This window comes from Fukomys damarensis, unplaced genomic scaffold, assembly GCF_012274545.1.
Source record: "Fukomys damarensis isolate Sample0158 unplaced genomic scaffold, DMR_v1.0_HiC HiC_scaffold_24, whole genome shotgun sequence".
In the NCBI taxonomy this organism is placed as follows: Eukaryota; Metazoa; Chordata; class Mammalia; order Rodentia; family Bathyergidae; genus Fukomys; species Fukomys damarensis.
In genome coordinates, this window is record NW_022900936.1 from 53,118,224 (window position 1) to 53,143,828 (window position 25,605).

At 33.5% G+C, this 25,605-nt stretch overlaps 2 protein-coding genes across 2 annotated transcripts in view; one reads left to right on the plus strand and one right to left on the minus strand.

Annotated features, from left to right (window-relative positions):
• The window catches only part of Cip2a (cellular inhibitor of PP2A), a 35,653-nt gene extending 33,101 nt beyond the window's left edge, over positions 1 to 2,552 (minus strand). The window contains exon 1 of the mRNA XM_010630154.3: positions 2,383 to 2,552. Within this exon, the coding sequence (XP_010628456.1) occupies positions 2,383 to 2,484 (102 nt within the window). The 5' untranslated portion in view covers positions 2,485 to 2,552. The remainder of the gene's footprint in view (positions 1 to 2,382) is intronic.
• A 175-nt stretch (positions 2,553 to 2,727) lies between these two features.
• The window catches only part of Dzip3 (DAZ interacting zinc finger protein 3), an 84,374-nt gene continuing 61,496 nt past the window's right edge, over positions 2,728 to 25,605 (plus strand). Inside the window, exons 1-4 of the mRNA XM_010630156.2 lie at positions 2,728 to 2,959; positions 15,763 to 15,862; positions 18,250 to 18,319; positions 22,447 to 22,602. Of these exons, the coding sequence (XP_010628458.1) occupies positions 15,831 to 15,862; positions 18,250 to 18,319; positions 22,447 to 22,602 (258 nt within the window). The 5' untranslated portion in view covers positions 2,728 to 2,959; positions 15,763 to 15,830. The remainder of the gene's footprint in view (positions 2,960 to 15,762; positions 15,863 to 18,249; positions 18,320 to 22,446; positions 22,603 to 25,605) is intronic.

The window sequence follows — 25,605 nt, forward strand, 5'->3', positions numbered from 1 at the left end:
GAGTTTGATCCCCAGTACAGCAAAAAAAAAAAAAAAAAAAAAAAAAAAAAAAAAAAGAAAGAAAAAAAGAAACAACTCAGTCAATAAAAATGCAATCCTCAAGTTTTGCACGAGTCTACAAGGACAAAGTATAACAGCAGAACTTCAGAGGAATGAATTTTCTCCTTTCACATGACACACTTTTCTGAATCTCACAAGTTGCTCATGAAGTCTGCACAAAGACATTCACCATCAAAAATACAAGTATTGCTCAACACAATGGCAAAATTAAGAACAAAACCACCAGGAATTGGTGATGGTAAATTTCATATATCATAATTTTTTGGTAAAACACTATAATCTTTTGGAAAATGCATCAGTTTCAATTAAAGCTGAATATATGTATACCTTATGACTTAATGATTCCCCTCCTAGGTATGTAAGAGAAATGAATGCATACACACACCAAAAATTATGAAATGTTTGTAAATTTCATTCATAATTCCATTCAGAACTAGTAACAACCAAAAAATAGAATAGACTATATATATAAACTGTAATAAATTGATTCAATGGAATGCTATAAAATAATAGAGAATGAAGTACTGGTATGTGTGCAACTAGAACGAATTTCACAGGTTATATGAGTAGAAGAAGCCTGACAAAAAAGTATATGTTAAGTCTCCTTACTCAAACTTTCTGAGAAGGGACAATGAAAAAACCTTCTGGGGCCTGGAAATGTTCTATATCAAGATTCTATAAAAATGCACTTGAGTATACATCTATGTCAAAAAAGCCTTCAAATTCTTTGCTTGAGATTAATGCATTTTAAATGTTGTGCATATACTCTCAATTACAAAAATAATGTCTTTAGGAGTAGTAACTTCAAGCCAGTGTTCTTCATATCTTACCATTAATGGTAAAAGTCTTTTATGAAACCCTTTGAAAGGTTTAGAAATATAGTATTCAAGGGTCAGAGACTTTTTCCCAAATTTCTTTGAAGTCTTCACCCAACAGCACTCACAAAGACCATAAGAAATGCGTTTATGTTTCAGATTAGTATTTCTAAAATGCTTTATTCCTAATTCTTAAATAAAGCTGAAGGCCTTGTTTATTTGTTGGCTTCTAGAGTGCCAAATGTTCTATCCTACTTAAGAAGCAGCTCAAGGGTAGGTTTGCAGGATCTTTGTTGGTGCAATGCATGAAAAAAGAAGTCAATATTTAGCAAAAATGGAAAACCTAAAGTTGTGAGAAACAGCAATAAACTTAAGAAAACAAGGACACATTTGTTACACTCTATTTTCCCTCAAGGCTAATGCTCCTAACCGTTCAATCGTCACAATACCGTACAAATATTCTTCTAATCTTCCGTATATTTGCATTTTATCACAGTTAATGTAACAAATGGAATAATTTAAAAATTCTGTTCAATTTTATGGTAACAAAGGGAAAGCTGTGACATAATTAAAATAAGCTTCGAGGAATTTAACTTTTTATTTTTATTTACTTATATTAATTTTTTTTTTTTTGGTACCGGGGTTCGAACTCGGCTCCTTGTGCTTGCAAGGCTGGTGGTGGAACCACTAAGCTAAATTCCCGGCCCTAATATAACTTTTTAAATTAAACCGAGGCTAATGTTACTTTAGTTTTGGGTTTTGTTTGTTTGTTTTTTGGTACCGGAGATCGAACTCAGGAATTTAGCTTTCGAGGCAGGCCAGCGGAACCACTGGGCTAAATCCCCAGCCCATGGCTAATGTTATTTTGCATTTCACAAGCACATAACAAATGACAGCAGGATATTTAGAGCAGAACAGTCTAGAAAAAAAATCACTAGGAACTAAAAGAAAAAATAAAAGTAATTCAATATTTTAGGATTAAACCTACGTGAGCAATGTATTTTTGGTAAAGAAAAAGGACTACCAACAAGGGGTTGCTCTTAATCCAGTGAAAGCTGAATTACTATCTCCCTGTTCAACGCTAGTTGAAATAAAAACAGTAAATAGGTTGAAATTATAAACTACCTAAGTAGGTGCAAAGATTTTTAAGCATGACTCCTCGCCATTTCGGTCGGGCAATCACTGTATAATGGAAGGGCTTGGTTTCGAGGGAAAAACAAAAACAAAACAAGAATCAAAGAGAAAACAGCGGCTCGGAGTTTTCTCCACCTATCCGAAACAACACACAACTTTCTCCGCTTTTCCCACTCTCCCTTTTCCAGACTCGGGAAAGCGCTCACTGCTGTCCCGGCAGCCACCGGACAGTTGCCTTCACAAGGGAACAGCTGAGAGAGGGGGCAAGGGGCCATCCTTTCTTCCCCCGGCTGGGGCGCCAATCCTCCGCCACGTCGTGAACTGATTCCTGAGGGGAAAGGCCCAATCTGTCCCGAATTCCGAAACCCCTCACCTCCAAGTACCGCAACAGCTGAGTGGCGTTCGCCTCTGACTTAACGGCTTTGTACTGACTGATGGTCAAGAGCAAAGACTTCAAGCAGGAAGTGGAGTCCATGAAGACAGGTGCAGGCCCTGCCTAGGGACCACCAACACCCGGTCCGCTCGCACTTCCAGTTTCGCCGCGCTTTTTTTTGATTTCTTTCAGCCCCACCCCTTCCACAGCTCCTACAAGTTCCGGTTCCGGTTGGGCTCCGGAAGTTGCTAGAGGCCGGAGGGGATCGCTCAGGATGACGTGCGGGGTGGGCCCGGGGTCGAGGTGCTCTGTTGGTCCGTGAAGGGAGCTGGGAGCGCCCCTCTTTCTCACGCTAAAGGCCGCGAGGTTTCAGTTTGAGATCGGTGAAGACGAGAATCTCGCGAGGAACCCGACTCCCTCTTAGCCTGTGGAAGGGCGGTGGTGGCGCAAAGGGGTCGTCGTTCATCAGTGGGCTCTGTTTTCTGTTCTCCTTGGCCTTCACGCCGGAGGCCTGGGGTTTTCCTTTGTGCGTCATCCTTTTCGAGAGAAATGGGCGCTTCCCCCTAGTCTAGACACGGTGAGGACCTCTGGGAGGAGAATCTTCGGGTCTTAGATTTTGAGGCTACCTGGGCGGCGCCTCTTTGTCCTACCCTCGCCCCTTGTGCCCAGGAATGGGTGTTTTTTTCACGTAAATCTGTGGTAATTGGGACTCTGCCGCAAGTTAGTCCTGCCCTTTTGGTAGCGTGTCAGACTTACTGGAGAAGGATACCCCAGGGCGACTCCTGGCCAGGTATTGCTCCGGAGGGCGTTCTCATTAGCGTTTGTAAGCGAAGGTGTCTGTTTCTGGCATGATTGGTTGTTTTATAAATTTTGGCACGAAAATGGCACCAGTTGAGTTTCTTGATCAAAGATCATATGCATGTGTATATAATGAAGTGAGTCGGTAACTGAATGTGGAACTTTTTGCTTAATGTATGCTGATGACGAATAAAGGTTTAAAAACCAAGTTAGAAAATTGTAAATAATAGAATGTAAGTCCCTTTACGTAAGTCATTCAGAAATCATGTTTTGTCAGTTCTAGGAATTTTATTATTTTTTTTTTGCATCACTGCTTTTTAAAGGGTTGGGTTTATATTTAAAATTAAAAGCTGAAAATAATTTGGCCAGTTGAAACATTTATGTAAAATTTGGGGGATACCTAATGTATTCGTCTATCGATTGATGCTGTATGAACTGGAAGATAAAATGAACTAAGCATTGCAGTTAGGCAAAAAGATTCATTAGTATCCTCGGTAGCAAAGGAACTGTTAATGAGGGAAATATAAACAGTACTCTTGAAGCTGACCTAAATGAGGGGAACCATCAATGATAGAGAGTGGATCCAGATTGCTTATAAATCTTGGGACGTTCTCAGTGCTTCAGTCTCATAAAGTGCGATCTAAGCGTAGTATCTTTCTAATAGTATATTCATTCAGTAAATTGATTGAGAGTGCTTGGCATTTTTCTAGGCACTAGCGATTCAACGAATAAAACAAATCGTTGACATAGCACACTCTAGTGGGAAAACTAAATTATAAAAAAGTAAATAAAACGATTTGGAGAAAAAGTTACTCTAAAGTAATGTTGGTGATCAAGAAGGGAAATGGTAACATTAGGATAGGTCTCATTAAGAGTAATATTTGAAGAAATACTTTCAGGAGTTGAGAAAAATTAGTCATCCTCTAAAGGAGACCCGGAAAGTGGGAATATGACAGTATGGTAGAAATAGGAAGGCAGACACATGGCTGAGAGAAATATAAAATAGGTAGAGAAGAGGTGTGGTAGCCCAGGCCTATATGATTCCAGTGCTCTAGGAAGCTGAGTCAGGAGTATCACGAGTTAAGCCTAGCCTGGGTGTCTTAATAAAACCCTTTTCAAAATAAAAAGGGGTGGAGAATGCAGCTCAGTGTGAAGGCTGTGGGTTCAATCCCCAATTCTAAAAAAAAAAAAAACTTTTCTGACATAATTGTCTCTTAATGACAGTCATTGATAAGTGATGTTTGGTAGTGTTAAAACTTTTCAGCTATTATAAGTGCAACATTATCTTTATTTTGAGCACCCAGCTTGAAACTGAGCTGTAAGTGCCATCTTTCTTTGGAATCTTGCATTTTAATTTTAATTTGCTTGAAGCAGTCAAATTTTACATTCCTTCTTTATTAATTTTAATATCACTGTCTTTCATAAATATTTTTCACCAAAAATTGATGTATTATAAATTGTACTGTTTGTAGCTGTCAGGCTGTCAGAAGCTCTGGCTTCTTTAGTCAGTGATACTTGTATATCCCAATTTGAGAAGCACAAAGTCATACTTAAATAGTTCCCCTAAAGGGGGAAGAGACTAAGGCCACATCACTGAAGGCTTCATTAGTCTTGAGCTTGAGTAGAGTGCTGATCTGTTTTTAAACTGGTCTTGGTTTGACCTATTGTGACTAGGTTGGTTACTTTGCCAGGTGGATGAGCTGTGATTTTGAGAGGGATTACACTGGAAGTAGAGGAAGGATAACCAGGAGAATTAAATAGAGTTTGAAAAGGGATGAAAAATTTTGAAAAAGTTTATGAGGTCAAATGAGCAGCCCTTACCGACTGAATGTGAGGAGGAACGAGGTAAGGGATGAGTCTAGAAGAGATTCTAAGTTTCTAGTTTGTATGGTTAAGACAAGATACTGAGGTAAATGATTGTATTTTAAGTTCATTGTATTTTATGTTCAGTGAAATTTTATATAGTTTGTCTTAAAAGTTTTATACCCTTCTCATTAAGTTTGTTCCTAAATATAATACACTTTTTATTACGTTAAGAAGGCTTCTTTTTTTCTTACCAGATTTTGTTGTGACTCTTAAAAAAGATACTGACATCTGTAATCCAGGCTACTTACCAAAACTCATTGTCTTAGACTTTCTACCTGTTTGTCATCTGTAAATCATAATTTTATCACTTTCAATATTTGCTGTATTTATTGCATTAGTGTAATCTCAAAATTTGGAAAATCATACTAATTTCCAACATCTTTAATAAATTAATGAGATTGACAGTATTTTAAAACATTTTATTAGTACATATTTGCAGTACCTAATTTCTTTAATTATGGGGAATTGGTACACATATATCTTAATTCTTTTGTATTTTAACACTTAGTATTGGCTTCTGATAAAAATACTTTGTTATGTTTAGAAGATTCCTCTTTATTTTAAACACTGCTAAAAAGTATATGTTCACAAACATTTCATTTTCCCCTTTAAAATAATGCAATGGAATACGTTGCTTTTTTGTTTGGGGATGATAATAATGATAGCTTACACTTGCTGAGCATTTGCCATCTGCCAAGCACAGTTCTAAGGTCTCTTTGCCTTCTATTTAATCTTTGTAACAACATCCTGATACACATAATATTGTAATCACCATTTTATAAATGAGAAAATCATGACAGATAAAGGTGAATAATTTGCCCCGTGTCATAGAGGCAGTAGTAATAAGCTTTACATTTGGTAGGTTGTAGGTTCTGCTTTACCAATATTTTATTCAAGATTTTACACCGTTCTTAAGAATTTTCAATAATTTCTTGTTTATTCTCCTATGAAATGTGAGTTATATATTACTTTTGAAAAATAAATTTTGAGTGTTCATATTTTTAATTATATAAAATAATGACCATATAGGAATTATCTGACCTACTATGCTGTTTGCAATTACCCTGTAAAATTAACCTTCATAGCTTATTCAGTTGTAGATTTTTAACAAATGCTGGGATTCCTAATATTTTTATAGTTCTGATTTTTTTTCTATCTTTAGTTAATTTTGAAAAAAATACTGAACATTTCAAATGTTTCTTTAATTTAAAATTTTATTGATATGAAGCTGTATTTAGTGTTCCATTAGTTCTTTGGTACCGGGGATTGAACTCGGATCCTTGCGCTTGCAAGGCAGGCCACCAAACCGCTGAGCTAAATCTCTGGCCCAGCCCCACTAGTTCTTTTACTCTCCATATTTTTAAATTCCTTTTTCACTCTAAAGTTGTGTATCTTTTTCTGTTGTTGTTTGTTTTCTTAGTTGGGCTGTCTGGGGACTTAGCTTTTCAAAGACTAACTTGCATTTTGTTAATTTTTTGTTTTTTGTTGATTTCAGAATCACTAATTTTATTTTTGCCTTTATTAATTCCATACATACATGTACATACATTTTTCTTCATTGTTTTCCCTCTAGTTTTGTAGAATGTGAAAGCTTATTGCATTTCCATGCTATAATTTTTATAAAGAATATATATTTTATGTCAAAAAATTTTAAAAGACAGTAACAAAAGTAAGAATATGCATTTCATCTTTAATCATTTAACCAGTCAGGTAAATAATTTTGTAAAATGCCGATATGCTTTTATCAAATATTTACTGAGTACCAAAGAGGCCAGAGTCTTTTGGAGAACTAGAGTAGGCTCTATTTAGAGATACATAAAATTGTGTAGGACCACATTTTTAGGATAAAATAGTAAATATTTATTTTCTTTTTTCAAGAATTGGCATAAAATCCCTCTTTGTAAATGTTTATTTATTTATTGAGACAGGATCTTTCTGTGTAGTTCAGGTTGTCTTTGAACTCATGGCCATCCTCCTTGCTCAGCATCTAAAGTGCTTAGATTACAGATGTATACCACCATGTTCAGCTCTAATTTTTTTTTTTTTGTACCAGGAATCGAACTTGGGTCCTTATGCTTGTGAGGCCCCGGCCCTAGGCTGTAAATTTTTATTATGTCTGCATAATGGGTATAGATGTGGGTACTTATAGTTAAAAAAAAAAAAAGTCTTAAAAGAAAGTAAACATTTGCTTAGGATCTAACGATATAATCTTATGGCTGTCTAGCTATTTTATTTCTTGTGGAAAAAAACTGAATATATTGTCTTCAGTACTGAATAGTAAAATGAAAATTTTTAATCTGTTTTAATTGGTGCTTGAATCATGTTAAATGAATTATGCTACATGAAGACATTAACTATAGTTTTACAGAATTGTAGTTTATAGAATATTGTCATATGAGAATTATTCCAGAATTATAGAGGCCTAAATGTTCATTCATTCATTCATTCATTCATCTACTATGTGTTTAAAGAATACTTGAGTGCAAGATATATTTCTAGATTCTGAGGTATAGCAATAAACCACATAGACAAAAATCTCTGCAACTCCGTTTTTATTGGGGTACTGGCAATTAATAAGATATACAAGTAAGCATGTAAATGTTAGTAATCATTGGTACTGAGGGAGATAAAGAGAATAGGAACTCTTAGTGTATTAAGGTGTTGTGTTAATTGTCTTTTGTCGTAGAACAAGAACACCGCAAAAGTCAGTAGTTAAAACCACAAGCATTTATTTCTTGCCCATGGATGTGCAGGTTGACTGACTACAGTTAGTTTTATCTAAGCCTTACTCAGCTGGCTAGCTGAGTTCAGCCATTTTGTGGGGAGGAGCAAATATATGTAGCTTAGTTTAGATTATTATGAAATGTCTATTAAACATGTTTAATATTGAATAAACTATTGAATTTAGCATTGATATAAAAAGGAATAGTCCAAAAATTTAAAGCCTCAAGACTACATGATGTAGAAGTCAGAATAGATAGAGAATACTCACCCAAGGTTTGACAGAGCACTTAGAATAGTTGGATAGCTGTGCGGGAACCAGCAAAGGAGACTGGGAAATAGCTGCCAGAGAACACAAATACTGTTTTGACCTTATGGTCCTTTTGACTTCTAAAGGTTGACTCTAGGTTATCAAAGAGGGTGGTTTGTTTCAATTCCCTGATTGAACCCAGGGGATTATAGGTGCTAGGTACGTACTCTATCACTGAGCCATATCCCCAGTACTTTTTAAACTTATTTTGAGATGGGGTCTCACTAAATTGCCTAGGTTGCACTTGAATTTGCAGTCATCCTGCTTCAGCTTCCCAAGCATTATTGTCATTACTGGTATGTAATGTTCAAAGGAGAAGGCAGCCTTAACCTGCACATGGACTTTCTCTTCTGCCTTCAGACATCTTAAGTTTTTTAGAAGGACGAGTGACATCATTCTTTAAGGTGGAATGCTTAAACTATGCAAGATTCTGTTCTAGATATTGGGGAGACACACACTCATACAAAGATTGAAACAATTTCCTGATTTTATACAACTCATTTTCTATGAGGTATATAAGCCAACTCTAAAAGCTAGAATTCAGCAAGTATAGCCAAAACGTCATTGTTCCAGGATCAAAAATTTAAGACAGAAAAATCCATGTTAGAAAACTGGCAGAGGTCTAGGCATGGATCATTTAGACATGTCCCCACTATCTCGACAACTATACAAATACTAATAAACAGTTAACTAATAAAGGGTAATAATTTTGTGCTTTACACACAGTCAGAAAATAGTATAATTCATGTAGACTTCACTTTTCGGAAGTTTAGCACAAAGAAAACTAAAAAAAAGGTAATTTTTCCTTTGCTGTTGTACTTACATGCCCTACAGCATTTTGGTCAATGATAGACTGCATATGATGCTCCTATAAGATTATAACAGAGCTAAAAATAGTTCTGTCACCCAGTGACATCCTGGGTGATGTCATTACAAAATGCATTGTGCACATGATCTTGATACTGTAAACCAATCTATTCGCAGCATCATATAAAAACAAATATGCACATTATGTAGTACTTGATAGCTATGTTACTAGTTTATATATTTACTATTATTTTTTAGCATATGAATACTTACAAAAAACAGAATTAACACTATCCATGTTATGCCTTCAACAACTTCATACATCTTGTGCTGTCACTTTACTGTGTCAAGAGCCTGTGTCTAATGATTGACATATGCCATCTAAGTTCATATAAATACACATATTTGCATACAACAAAATTATCTTAGTATGCGTTTGTCAGGAATCCCAATCATTAGGTAGGCCATGTCTGGATTATTTTTTCCTGTTTCCTTTCTAAGTGATCAAGTATCAATCTAAATCTAAATCTAGCATCAACTAAATCTAGATTTAGTTAATCTAAATGATTTGTCAAACTATGAAATTCAGTTCTCACTTTTTAAATAATTTTCCTTTCCATGCATTTCACTGAACTCATCTCTAAGAATATTAGTTGGGGAGAATTTGAGTAAATGATTTTTTTTCTTATTTTCACATCTAATTTTATGTTTCAGGGTCAAAATATTGCTTTGCCTTTTTTTTTTTTTTTTTTTTTAAACAGGTACTATCCATTGTTTCTGGATGTACTTTTCCAGATAAGATGAAGTGGCATACATTTGAGTACAGTAACAATCTTTTATTGTAACTACTATTTCTGGAAGACCTGCCTACTCAAGTTTCTTGAGTAATAGAATTACTCAATCCTTTGTAATGACCCATTGTAATATTTCTAGTCTTTCAAAAAATAGATACTATCAAATTTGTGAAATGGATAGAAATCTGTTTTCTAGGTTAAATGTGAAGCTGTTTTCTATGACAAAGTTGCCCAGAGTAGATGGAATATACACATTTTGGAGGATTTGTAAAAATGTATATTGAGGTACAGAAACAAATATTAAAACTTATTTTTTATTTCATTTTTTGTTTTGATATAGTAATATTTGCATATAACTAATGAATGATGTTCATATATTTTCAGTATATTTCAGTATATTCTCAAATATTTTAATGCTTTAGGAATTTGTGATCAGAAAACTTTTATGGACTTTTTTCCAAAAGTCCTTAAACTTAAGAGATCATTTAGATAGGCACAAATTATTCATTTCAATACTACATGTGCTTTTACATTACTTAATTGAATGGAAAACTCTTACCAAAACAAATATTCTAATTTATTATGAAATATTGACATGATATGATTGACTACATTTATACTGTTATATGCTGATCAAGAACATTATGTAAGTAAGTAATTTTGCTTCTGAATGTGTCTGCATATTGCCAATTCCAGCTCATATTTATGCACCAATCTTAAGTAAAATCAAATATAATACTACTGATATATGGTGGAAAGAATGTACAATTTTGCAGTTGTTGAAATATGGGGGTGTGAATTCCTGCTCTTATTAATTTATTAGTAATGAGAAATCTTTTAAGTCTCAAGTTTATAATTGTGTGTGTGTGTGTGTGTGTGTGTGTGTGTGTTTGTAGGATCAAACTCAGGGCCTCATGGTAAATGAGAGCTCTGGCTAACATTCTCAGCCCGGTTTTGTCATTGTGAAGTGGTTTGTAATGATAGTTATCTTTCAGAGTTATATGACAATCAGATGTTTACTCATTGTAGATAGGTACTTAGCCTAGTGCCTGATACATTGAAGCTCGTGAAAATCTTGTGTTCAATAAAATCAAAGTTAATGCATTCTGTTAGTTTTCTGTGAAAGAAAAACTTCACACCCCAAGCTTAACCTGCCTTTTCGCCTTCTTATAGATGTATGCCTTTCTAAGATAACAATTTTAGCTACTTTTCTTACAAAGGTGGAATAAGTTGGTGGATATTGTAGGCTCTGTTATTGGTAGTAGGAGAGCCAAACACAGAAAAAAAAGTTGTCTACTCTCTAAGCTGATTATCACATGCATAGTATTTTAATATTACCTGTTCTTTTGTCGCTATTTTTAAACTATAATATTTGTAAATTGCTGATGATACCCCACTTTTGGAGAATGAGCCTAATAATAGCATATGCTCCTTCCAGTAGTTCCTTACTCATGAGTACTTGAAAAGTAATGATCAGTTTAGTATCTGAATGTGCTTTTTTTAAAGAAAATTTTAAGCTGTTCATACACCTTGTAGGTATATCCAACATTCAAGACGAATTACTATATATTAGATTAAGTGTTAAGTCCAGAAATAACTAGCTAAATTAAAAACTTTCTTCTATACTAATTTTGCAGTAGGTAGTTGTATTTCCAGTGTTGGCACTTTATAACATAACAAGGAAACGGTGTATTTCAAGGCTCTTCCTTTTTGGCTCAGGATGACAGGTAATACTAACAATTGTATTTACAAAATGCAAAAGTTCAGATGGACAATGATCAAAATTCTAATAATTTTTGCAAAGGTTTTTCTAAGTATCACCATCCATCCTGGAGTTTGCCTGAGCAAACTCTTTATTTTCTGGGGGCAAATAATGTTTTTTCCACTTATGTATAGGTAAATTTATTTTGTGACCTTGATAGGAAGTTACATAAATACAAAAATGGGGGCTGGCATTGGTGGTATAGTGGTGAGCATAGCTGCCTTCCAAAAATGGGGAAGAAATGGAATATTAGAAAAACCAAATATTTAATATATTTTATTCATTCTTAATACTACTAATATGAAATAATTGTGCATTGATTTACTTTTGTCTAGCTAAAAATCCTTAGACTTTTTTTTTTTTTTTTTTGGTCTTTCTGGAGCTTACTAACATGAAAAATAAAGACTTTCAGAACAGTAGAACCACAGAACACTTGTGCAAGGAATGAATTTGTCCCTCACTCCCAAATTCATATGTTGAAATTTTAACCCCTAATGTGATGAAACATATTCCCCAGATAAATTAGGTCACAAGAATGGAGTCCTCATGGATATGAATGTGAAAGAGACTCTAGAGACTTCTCTTCCCCTCTTTCCAACAAGTGAGGATACATTCAGCAAGAAGTCCAAAGTCAGTAGTTTGCAACCCAAGAAAAGACTGTGCTGTCATCTTGATGTTGGACTTCCAGCCTCCAGAACTGTGAGAAATAAATTTCTGTCATTTAAAAGACATTGAGTCTGTGGTACTTCAATCTCCCCAATTATAAAGTGAATTTACCATTCTAAAAACCACTAAGAGTGGCTATTACTATTTGAAAGCAGACATAATCAGATAAATACTTAAAATTTTGGTTGTAAGAAACTCCCATATGAAAATTTCTTTCATATTCATACAAAGTATTTTTTTCAAGCCTTGGAGTGACTACAGTCTCACTTATCTGAGAAATTTTAAAAAATTATTTTGGTAAAATCTAACAGAAGTAATAATTAGGGTCAAAATCTGCTCCTTTGCAGACTCATAAAACTTTTGTAGTATATTTAATTCAATGTTGATGTAGTTTTTTTTAAAAAATAGCTATTAAAATCATGTTGTATGTTCAAGATTATTAAATGCAACTAGGCACAGTGGCACATGCCTGTAATCCCAGCATGTGGAAGGCAAAGGCCTTTCAAAGCCAGCCAAGCTACACAGTGAGAACTTGTCTCAAAAAGAAAAGGAATGTAGCTCAAACTGCCTTTTAGAAATGGGCTTGCAAAAGTTGTACCAATCTTATTTTGGGGGGTATGTTTTAAACATGCCACTAGAAAGCTGGGTATGGAGGCACAAACTTGTAATCCCAACAAAATGAGAGGCTGAGTCAGGAGGATCACGTTTGAGTGCAGCGTAGGCATCTTAGCAACTTAGGCCCTCTTAAAAACAAAACAAAAAAAATAGCTGAGGATGTAGCTCAATGTGAAGGCCCTAGGTTCAATACTCAGTACCATCATCCCCGCAAAATGATATTAGAGAAATTGGCTACCTAGTTACTGAACTAAAAAAAAAAAATGTTTTAGTGGCTGCAAATGAGAAATGTTAGTCTGTCTTAACATTTGGCAGCCAGGTTATGTGGATTTGTTTTATTTATGCCATTGCTCTATTTTTCTTTTCTTTTCCTCATCATTTCTTCCTTCACCTAAGTGTTTAGCAATAGTTTTGCATATGCTTGTTCTGACATTTTCTGAATTTATAGAGAGGGGTCAGAAAGAGAAGCCAGCCTAGCAGAGGACATTGAGTTTATAATCTGAGGTGCTCAATAAAGATCAAATGGGACTATTTTAGAAGAGTTACTCTTGATATACAGAGTTATAATAAATACATACTAAAGATACTCTAGTCTGTTGTTTTATTGATGTTACCTCAGTATTTTTTTTCTTTTCAGGAAACAGTCTTAAGATCCATTGATATTTGAACCAAAGAGTGTGCAAAAGCTCTTTACATCCCATGTCTCCTATTTTATGCAATCATACAATCATTTTTAAGGAAAAGTGGCTGCATATTATTTTTAAATTAAAATAAAATAGTTATCTTGATTGTATTAATTTTGAAGTCATAGACATGTATAGGAAATAACAGTAAAAATCTTTTGGGAATCCATTTAGCAGTATGCACCAAGAAGACTAAAATGTACCTTTTGACCTAGGAATTCTACTTCTGGAACTATTTTGTAAAAAAAATTTTTATTGGTACATGTTTACATAATGATCATATTCCATGTAGGGAATTGGTGCATGTACATAACACATCATCGTAACACTTTTTTTTATTTTTATATCCTCCCCACCCTCTATCTCTTGATGCTTTTCCCATTTGAGAAAGATTTGCCTAAAACCTGTTAGCTATCTTTTATTTTGCTCTTTATTTATATGTGGGATTTTTCATGTAAGAGAAGCCATTTGATATTTAAGCTTATGTATCTGATTTGTTTCACTTAATACAATGGTCTCAATATATATCCATTTTCCTACAAATAACTCATATTTACCTGTTATTATGGCAGAGTTGTCCTCCATTGTGTATAAGTGCCACATTTTCTTTATCCATTTTTCTCTTGATGGACATATAGGCCACTTCCAAGATTTAGCTATTATGAATTGTGCTGCTGTAAACACGAGTATGGATACAGCAGTCACAATAATAGCATCAAATACCAAGTAGATATTGACTACCCTAAGAACTGATAATGTACCACCCTCAACCACAGAAAAGAGATCTGTAATTATAAACTAACACAAACCAAATATTAGCCTACAAAAATATCTATTAAATGGAATAACTTTACTAACAATAGAACAGTATTCAGCAACAATAGAGTTAACTATTTAAAGATTCATAGTAAGGATAAAGGTGGTAGGGAACTGGTGAATGAAAAAAGGAAATTTGAAAATCAATGGAAGTTATGAAGGAAAAGGAAGGGGATGCTATTGAGTAAAGGGAAATTAGTAGTAATCGAAAACAGTCAAAAGAATAAAGATGAAAAAGAAAACAGCAAAATGAAGACAAGGATAAGGAGAAAAAAAGTTAAAGGAAAAAGAAAAAGTGATAAAATAGAAAAAAACAAGGAAAAAGAAAAACGGTAAACTAGATTGAGTGGAAAAAAAAATTTTGGTGCTTTTTCTATGAGCTATTTCTTCCCAGGATCTGCAGTCTTGTGATCCAGCAAGTCATGATTTTCTCCACCTAGCTTTGTGATCTGTGGATTTGTGAGTTGTCCTCCATGAGCCTAAGTCCCTCTGTTCAGCCAGATAGTGGTAACTTTCCAATATGAGATGTGTCCTTGCCCACATTGATAGATGTGAAAAATGGTCTTCTGGTCTCTGTTGGATATAGGCTGCACCTTCATGTTATCACTCACTGGGCCTGGTATCTCACTAAAGAGGACAGAGCTCTTGTCCTCAGTTTGAGTTTAAACTTAGAGGGTCTATATCTAATCTGTACCCTTTCTGTAGAGGTCTGCTGGTGGCTGTCTCTCCCCTAGTCAATTTGGGAGGGTACCCCTGGAATATCTAAAGCTGTTACCCAGGTCTGTACTTTCTGGATTTGCTGGCCCTCCTGGTTTACCTTCTCTCTCTAGGTATTGGCCTCCTCTAGAATTCTAGTCATTCATCCACTTCTCTGCTGCCCCATGCCAAAGGGAAGCTAAATAATAGAGCTAGCTGGGATTGGGGATGATCTCAGCCCAGTGGTGGCCTGCCGTGTGTCCCAGAGAGCAACAGCTTGCTGCCTTGTTCTGGGGCCTAAATATTTCCTGAAAGGAAATAGTTCTAATAGAGAAAAAGATTATTCACGCGTGTTTATCATGGAATCAATTGTAATGGAAACGAATGGGGAAACCTATCTAAATATAAGAAAATGTTCCAGGAAACACCAGTGAACCAACTGTTGTGTATTCATTAAGAATGTTTATTAGGGTGGTAAAATAACATGAAAGATATTTTTGATGAATAACATTCAATGGTAAAAAGGTAGAGTAGAACATTTTCTATTTAATATAAAAACAAGTTGATAAAATATACCTGTTCCTTGAAAAAATAAGTATATTAAAATATAGGCAGTGATTATGTTTTAATGGTGAAACAATAAACATATTTTTGGTACTGGGGATCAAACTCGGGTCCTTGGCACTTGCAAGGCAGGGGCCGGAACCACTGAGCTAAATCCCCAGCCCAGTAACATTGTTTTATAACAGTTCCTTTTTAAAAAAAATAATTGTGTACTGTTTTTATAATAGGAAGAGAGAAAGCAAAGTTCGTACCCTCCTGTTAAAAATATTACTTTCCTTACAGCTTTAATTAGCAATAGTAAAAGTTGGCAAGCACTGGAAGAAAACTTTTGTAAAGGAACCTTATACAACATGGATTCTCTACCAGAAGAATTTTTTGTGAGGTAAGGGATGGGTTGACTATGAATGAGATACCCTTATGCTTCAAGATAATTTAACATCTTTGATTAGGCTAGATATAGCCTAGGTAAAATCTAATTTCAGAAAAGTTCTCTAGGAATTATACCCTGGGTCAGTGATGGGGAACCTTTTAGAGCTTTCAGTGATACTGAGCAGTTGGCTTTGGCATTCCTGCCACAGGTTTGACACCACTGCCCTGGGTAAGAATAAAAATTGGAAAATGTGCTATATCTTGCTGTATTTGGAGCATTCTCCCTGAAATGTTTGAACAAGTATTCACATGGAATTACTATATATGAGATATTGTTTATAATGCTTTTATAGGTGTTCCTATAAACCTCATAAAAATTCTGTGATGTGGATACTCTTATCCCCACTTTATTGAGTTTAACTTAAGCATAATATAAGAGACTTAGTGAGTGGTTAATTTGGGCCTGGACCAGATGACAGTCTGTCCCCACCAGCTGTAACAAGTTCAGCTTACTTGTACAGTTCCCATATAATACTATTAGTATTAAAGATCTTCCACCCTTGAGTTGTCTCATATAGTAACCAGTATATATGTTTCATGTAGTAACCAGTATGATCTATTATTTCACAAGCATTTACCGACTCTCTGTTGCTTAGGAAATAAAGACAAAGACAAAATTTGTGTACTTAGAGTTTATAATATAATGGAAAAATGCAAAAAGTATATCTGTAGTACAAGTATACAAGAGATGCCATGACAACATATAGAAAACAATAATTACATGTTCTAGATTGAGTTTTTGTAAAGTGACACAAACTGGCATTTAATGGATGAAAAACATTTTTTATGAGTGTGGAAACAAGGAATTTTGGAGGTAATTTGGCTATGAAGCAGCAGGAAAAAGTAATTCTTGAGGAAGATTTTGACTGTCTTGCTAGGAGAGTTAGCTTCACTTTGTGAAAAGATGAAAGTTAGGGCTACACATCAAAATTTGTTATGGAGTCTGGGTACTTGATCAAGAAGCTCTGAAGTAATTTGCAAATATGAATGTAACAAGTTCATAGTTGATTCTGATATACATCTGGTAATGAAAACGAGTTAATGAGTAAGTAATCATAAAACAATTAGTAAGTAGAGTACATATTTGAGAAAATTTTGCACATTTTTAACTTTGCAAGCCTTCAGAAATTATTGCAATATTTTTTATTCCTGGATAACACAAGTACATTCCTCATAATTCTTTTTTAAATGTGGCTTAAAAGTGGAGGAAGACAATGGATTAATGACACTTTAAAGACCACTGAGTCATAGTGTAAATTATTTTTGTGTGTATAAATCATCTTTTATTGAAACTTTTACTAGGATTCTGAAAGTGTGGAAAACATTATAATAGTTATCTGTCCCAGTTTTCCCTGACAAAATCAGCACATACACACACACACACACACACACACACACACACACACACACACAATCTATCTACCTATCTATCTATATATATAATAGATGGTTAATGATTGTCTTCAAATGAATACCTAAGTTTAAAATAGGTAATATTTGTAAAGTACAGTTCCAAATAATATCTTAGTTTTTTATATGCCATTATATAGAATTATTATACCCTATAAATAAAATATAATCCTGTATTATAATTTCTATATGAAGGTACAAAGGAAACTTTATAAATAAAATTCTTCTTTCATTATATAGCACTCCCCACATTCACATTTTGAATCATTCTGAAAAGGAAAACCTCAATATATTTCTAATTACCAAAACAGTTAATAAATTCTAAAAATTTGACTTCAATTTTAAAAACTATTTTGGAAAGCTGGACAATTTTAAGCCCAGGAGCTCCAAACAAAAAATAAAATGATGCATATAAGATATATCTTTTCCTAACTTTTGATATAGATATAGATAGATGGATAAATAGATCATAAAACATCAACCTTTTCAAGGACTGTCTTTACCTTGATACAGTAAGGTTATTTTTCCCCATTACTTTTATCTGTTGTGTGTCTGTTAAACATGCATACTTCTGGTTTGTTTTTCTTTTGTTTTTATTAGCTTATTGTTTTCTCTACATCATCCAGTAAGTACTTAACATAATTTTTTTAACTAGAAAGATACAGATACGGCACCTACTACCATGATACACACTGGTTCTACTTCAAATTTTCAGGCAAAAATTCAATTGTTAGATTTTTTGTTTATGACAGGGTCTAGCTCTACATTCCAGACTGGCCTAAAGTTGTAGATTCTCTTGCCTTGGCCTCCAGGTGCTGGGATTACAGGTGTGGTAGACCACCACAGATAGCTTTCACATGTAGATTCTTTCCTACTGTCATTTTTAATCTTTGTGAAATGCTTTTTAATAAATTTTTTCATTTAAAATAGGGAGGCTGCTGTGGAGGACCAGAATGAAGAAGAAACTGAGAATGAAGTAGAAAAATCAGCCATTCAACCAGTAAGGGGAATTTAAATTTATTAATGTTTTGGCTGATGTGATAGTAATATAGCCAGTTCAGTTATGTAAAAAATGTTTTAATGAGTCCATTTTCCTTGGATGATTGATGCTATATATGGTTATCCTAAATACCATTTCTCTCCTCTACCATAAGTTAAAATACCATAAGTTAAAATGAAGAAAAATAAGATTGTTTTACCTGAATCATCTAAAAAATCAATTTTAAGAAATCTTTATTTTTCTTTCTTTCTTTGCCATGCTGGAGATCAGTTCACACTAAACAAGGAAGGGCTGTACGACTGAGTAATAGTCCCAGTATTCTAACTTGTCTTTTGAAGAGAAAATTCAAAATGAAACTTCAAAAATACATGTATAAAAGAAAACATATACACATGTGAACTTTATTAAGGAATTTCACTGAGTTGTTTCTGTAGTTAATTTTTAGATTTTTTATAATTTTTACTGTTAGAACAGTAACATGAATGAAAAGAACTGAAAACACAGTAGTATAAACTTTCATTGCTGTATGATTAAAAGTAGATTAAAATATTTTTGTGAAAAATTCATTTGGAACCATAAGAGACCTAGAATAGCAAAAGCCATTTTAGGCAACAGACACATGGCACCAGGTATAACAATTCCCAATTTGAAACTATACTGCAAAGCCACTGTGATAAAAACAGCATGGTACTGGCAAAGAAATAGGCCTGAGGATCAGTGGAACAGACTGGAAGACACAAAAACAAACCCAGATGTACTCAGCTACCTCATGTTTGACAAATGAGCTGACCATCCTCAGTGGAGGAAAGATAGCTTCTTTAATAAATGGTGTTGGAAAAACTGGATGTCAACCTGCCACAGATTAAAATTAAACTCTTATCTTTTGCCATTAACTAAATTAAAATCCAAATGGATTAAAGATCTAAATATTAAAACAGAAACATTAAACTTGCTGGAAGGTAAGTTAGGCAGAATTCTGGAAGACATTGGCATAGGAAAAGACTTTATGAACAAATCCTCAGTAGCATGGGAACTAGCAGATAGAATCAACAACTGGGTCTCATCTTATTAAAAAGCTTCTGTACCTCAAAAGAAACCATCAGCAGAACTAAGAGACAATCTACAATGTGGGAAAAAATTTTTACCAGCTGTTCCTCAAACAAAGGACTATTATCAAGAATATATAAAGAACTCAAAACAATCAGCCCCCCCAATATAAAGACCTGATTCAAAAATGGGCATCCGAAATGAACAGACATTTCTCAAAGAAGTAAAAGCAGCAAGTAAATATATGAAAAAATGTTTCACAGTACTGATCATTCGAGAGATGCAGATGAAAACAACACTGAGATTCCACCTCACCCCACAAAGAATGGCTGCTATCAAGAAACCACACAATAACAAATGTTGGCGCGGTTGTGGAGAGAAGGGAATCCTTCTCTATCCATTGTTGGTGGGAGTGCAGACTAGTGCAACCACTGTGGAAATCAATATGGAGATACCTCAAAGAGCTTGGACTGGAGGTTCCATTTGACCCAGCCATCCCTCTGCTGGGTATCTTTCCAAAAGAACTAAAAGAATCATATCATAGTGATATATGTGCACCTATATTTATAGAGGCACAGTTTGTAATAGCTAAATCTTGGAAACAGCCCATTTGCCCATCTGTTGGAAACTAGGTAAAGAAGATGTGGTTTTTCTATAAAATGGAATATTACTCAGCCATAAAGAATGAGAAAATAGATTCATTCATAGGAAGATGGATACATATTGAAGATATACTCCTAAGTGAAATAAATAAGTCACACATGTGTAAATACCAAATAGTTTCTCTGGTGTGAATAATCTCCAATAATACATAAGATCCTAATAAGATTACTGTCATTTAGAAATGGGAAGAAAGGAGCTAAACGTGTAGGGAAGGTGGGATGGGTAGGGGAAGGGTAATAAGGGAAAAGAAAAAAATGTGAGATAATGAAAAGATGGAAATAAAATGTTTGTAGAATGGGAGGGGAGGAGGGGGTGAAGGGAGGACAGGCACATGGGGAAAAATCAGAATAAAAAAATATTTTTGTGAATACCATATGTCATATTTAATAAAATATTGAACAACTATGTTTGTTATATTCTTTTTAGTATAATTTTTATCTTTCACATAGTTTTTTTTCCACAGAGTTTTATATAGTAATTGATGTCACTTAAAGGTTTGACAGGTTTTTCAATAACTTAGGAGAAAATAAGGTAACCATGTTATTTACTTACATGAGCTTATTACTATAAAAAATAACAGTAAATATAATATATGTATATATGGCTCTACAATTGAGCAGAGGCAAGAACCAGGGAGATTAGATACAAAAACGTATTTCTAGATATAGAATTGGGAATATAAAAAGCTAGAAAAGTGGTTGATCTGAGTTTGGTTGTGATGTTAAATCAATTTTGTAACACTAGATCAAGAACAAAATATTTTGACAACTAACTTTAATAATTTAAAATTGAAGCCAAGCACATTGGCACATACCTGTAATCCCAGCTACTCAGGCAGAATTGGAAGTTCCAGACAGCCTGGAAAATTTAATGAGACTCTTGTCAAAATTAAAAAAAAAAAAAGAAGAAACAAAAGAAAAAAGGACTATGATGTACTTCAGTGATAGAGAACTTTTCTAGTATGTTTATGACCTGAATTCAGTCTATAGTACTAGGAAGATAAAATTGTATATTATAAGTATAACATTGTATAAATATTTAACAAGCATGAAGTTTATACTATTTCTTGTTAAGATATATTTATCCTGAAATTTTGCTTGTGTGTAGATTTGTTAAATAATATCCGAGGATTTTCCACTAACTGTAAAATTGACCTTTAATTTTAAATAAGTACACTACTGATAATGCTCATCCTTTATAAAGATATTTTTAGTTTATGAACTCTTTTGACATTTTGGGGAAATGTCAAACTTACAGAAAATTTACACAAACAGTACAATGAATGCCTATCTGTACATTTTTCATGAATAATTAGTAAACTGTTAACATTTTAAAATTTTTTTTATATAATTTTCATTCATGGAATACCATACAATGTAAAGAATAGTTGGCTTAGGGATTGATCTCCATGCAGGGTTGCCTCCCTTGCAAGTGCAAGGTTGGATTAGATCCCTGGTACCAAAAAATAAAAATAAAAAATTTTTAAAAATAGATAATAGTTGGTAGATATTGATAGAGATGGAAGAATATTAATTTAAGGCTCAAGCCCAGGAACAGATAGTAGGCAGTAGTCCTGAATAGGCTTTATTGATACCAAATCATTTTCCTGTATAATTCTAGATCTGTTGGAGAGCTGGCATTCAGATTCACTCCATAAGTGGACATTTTCATGACTCAAACTATTATGGGTTCTGAAATAAGAAACTATTGTTTCTGATTTTTTGAGGTCAACATAAAAATAATCATATTCCTGAAGTATCATGTTGGGATACAACTTGTTGAAGAAAGGCTGTCATCTATCTGTTCTAGGCTCTCTACTCATTTGTCTTGCCCACCAATTCTTCATAATTAATGTTAAGGGACAGTCCAGCAGGACTTCATTATATTGTTATCAACTAATCATTAATGCTGGCCATATTAAATCTATAAAAAATATGTTTGAACTTGCAAGATTATTATTACTATTGACTCAGGTCTTAATGAATTGAAATGCCTCCCTCTTTTTTTTTTTTGTGATTTAACTCATAACTTTTTCTTTTTCAAATTGCTATAGGTTTAGTAGCTGAAATATTCAAGTAATGTAAAAAGCAATCATATACATATATATTTTCATGTTATATAGAATAATAATCAATGTGATATACATTTCTTGATAACAGATAATTTGTCATTCTATTTTTTTTTTTTTTTTTTGGTACCGGAGATCGAACTTAGGACCTTGTGCTTGGGAGGCAGGCACTGGAACCACTGAGCTAAATTCCAGCCCAATTCTCATTCTTGTATTTTGTGGTCTGTCATAATGACCTATGTACAGTTGGGACATTGTTGTTTTTTAAATATTTTTTTAATTTTTATCAGTAGAGGAAATGAGAATATTTATAAAACTAAATTTTTATGAATGGATAAATGTCTTATAGGACAAACAGAAAAAGGACATACCTACTGATCTTGTCCCTGGTGACCTACTATTAGAGGTGAAGAAGTTATTAAATGCAATTAATACTCTACCAAAAGGAGTGGTTCCTCACATTAAGAAGTTCTTGCAAGAAGATTTTTGCTTCCAGACAATGCAGGTAACATCATAATATATCTTTAGGTTATGCAGTATAACTAAGGCCTTAAAATCGCCATCTTATTTTTTGTAACGGACTTCAGGCATAGACTTCTGTTAATTAAGTAAAGTTAGTTGGTGCAAGCCTTTTTTTTTTTTCAGGTTTAATTGAGTTTATTGGTACATTTTAGGGATACAGTACAGTTACATTTATTGTTGGGATCTTGTACCTCTACATGACGTCTTCATACAAGCCTTTTAAGAATTAGTAGTAATTCAGATTTATAACTGTAATGAGAGCTGACGTTTATTTCCATTCCATTAATAACATATAAGTAGTTATTGTGGGTTAAAGGGACTGCCTTTGGTTTCTAATTTGTAAAAGACTGACAGATTTAAAAAAAAAATATCTAAACTTTTGGATGTATGAATGAAATAAATATTTTCAAAAATGCATAGTAGATTTCTGTCTTGGAAATAGTTTCTCTAGATAATAATTTGTTTTAAATTTTAGTATAGGAATGGAGCCATTTCTTACTGATTGTTATGTTATCCTACGTTAAAAGAAATGGTCTCTTTTCCTTGTGCAATTAATGAAGGAGGGATGAAGATACTATATATATGTCTTGAAAAGGCCACATTTCTTTTTTCTATTAGATAACACATCATCAATTACATCCAAAAATTCAAATCTTGAAACTATCCATAAGACTTTTTTATGTATAATTGTTACCTTAACTGAAATAATTTATCACAGTGCAAATGAATCTGTCTTGAACTGATGCAGTATTGCTTTCATTTCCCCCTTGTATTTTGGAAATTACCCAGAAATAACAATAAACAGAAATCAGTAACCTTCATGTATTCAAACATTAGCCAATTAGAAGGTAAAAATAGAGGGAAAAATGTTTATTTATTATAGCAAAAATGTGAAATACCTAAGAAAACATTTAAAAAATGCACAAGATATACAAATAGCTCTCAAAGTTTGTGTTGATCCACTCACATGAAAATGTTAGTACTAAAGAGTCAAAATCTCTTAGGATGTGTCTGGAAACTTGCCTTTTAGCAAGCATTCACACTGATCTTATTCATAAGGGTAGAATCTATATACCCTACCAAAGCAAATTAAAAACTCTCAAAAACTCTCTTGAAGAAAAGGAGATCTAAGTGGAAAATACATATGTAAAAAGGAAGCTTTCAGACTTCCATAAAGTAAAATATACAAATATCACATAATTCCAATTTTTAAAAGATTTTTTCTCATTGTTACTAAAGCTAATTCTAAAGCTCAAATGAGAAATAAGAAAAACAATTCAAGAAAATTATGTAAGAAGAGTAGAGATAAAAGCTTAGAACTTTCCTGCTTAGATATTAAAACTAGATATGTTACTTCCTCTTGATCCTTCATACAGACAATAGAATACAAAATGCAGATGAAATAGACTCAAAGAACTTTTAGGAAGAATGTAATAAAAAATCTGTAATTTTAAAGAGGAAAGGGACAAATAAATCAATTTCAGTGGTAGATTTTAACATACTTCTTTTGATACTTGAACTAAACACAAAATTAGTAATATTGTGACAAACTTGGTCTTATTGAGACACCTACACCATATACACAGAAAGCAATACACCCAATAATGGTAGAACGTGTTATTTTTTAATTTTTATTTTTTATTAGTACATGTTTGCTATACAAAATGATTTCATTCATTGTGAGGAGTTACTACATATACATGACACATTTTAATTCTTTTCTTCATCTTATTACTTTCCAATTCCTCCCCCTACCTCCTATTTGTGTCCTTTCCTTTTACAAAAGACCTATCTCCCTATTTGCTATTATCTTTTAATTTGCTCTTTATATTTGCAGGTTACTCAAAGAATCTATGCAATATTTAAACTTGTGTATCTGATATATTTCACTTAGCATTATGATCTCAGGATATATCCATCTTCCTCCAAATGAATCAAATTTATCTTTTATGGCAGAGTAGTACTCAAGTGTGCATAAATGTCACATTTTCTTAAGCTGTAGATCCGATGATGAACATATGGGTAGCTTCAAAATTTAGCTATCATAAATTGTGTTGCTGTATACATGGGTATGCATACATCACTATAATTTTATGTCTGTAAACCTTTCAGGAAGATACTAAGAAGAAAAATACCCAACTCAAATAGAACTTCTGATTTCAATTTTCTGAGAAATCTCCATAATGATTTCCAAAACTATCATACTAGTTTACATTCTCAGCAACAATGTAGAAGGGTGTGCTTTGCCCTATAGCCTAACCAGCATTTGTCATTATCTGATTTCTGGATGATAGTGTTTCTTTTTGGAATAAGGTGGGATATTCAATTTAATTTGCATTGCAGTAATGGCCAGAGATATTGAACATTTTTTCATGTATTTATTAACCATTCATACTTCTAAGAAGTGTCTATTCATTTCAGTTGCCCATTTTTTGATTGGATCTTTCATTTCAGGGGTTTAATTTTTGAGTTTCTTATATATTCTAGATATTATTCTGTCTAAAAAACAGTTGGCCAATTTTTTCCCAATCTATAGGTTGTCTCCTCACTCTGTTGGTTGTTTCCTTTGCTGTACAGAAACTTTTTACTTAGATATGATACCATTTGTTGATTCTTGGTGCTATTTCTTGTGCCATTGGAGTTCTGTTAAGAAAATTCTTGCATATGCCTGTGTCTTCAAGAGATTTACCTATTTTATCTTCCAATAGATTGTTCCAGTTTCAACATTTAGATCATTGATCCATTTTGATTTTAGGTTAGTACATGTTAAAAGATATAGGTCTATATTCAATCTTCCATATCTGTATAGCCAATTTTCCCAGCACCATTTCTTAAAGAGGCTGTCTTTCTGCTACCATATGTTTTTGGCCCCTTTGTCAAAGATCAGATAGCTGTGGGCCAGGGATTTAGCTCAGTGGTTCCAGTGCCTAAGCATAAAGACCTTAGTTCAATCCCCAGTACAAAAAAAAAAAAAAAAAAAAAAAAA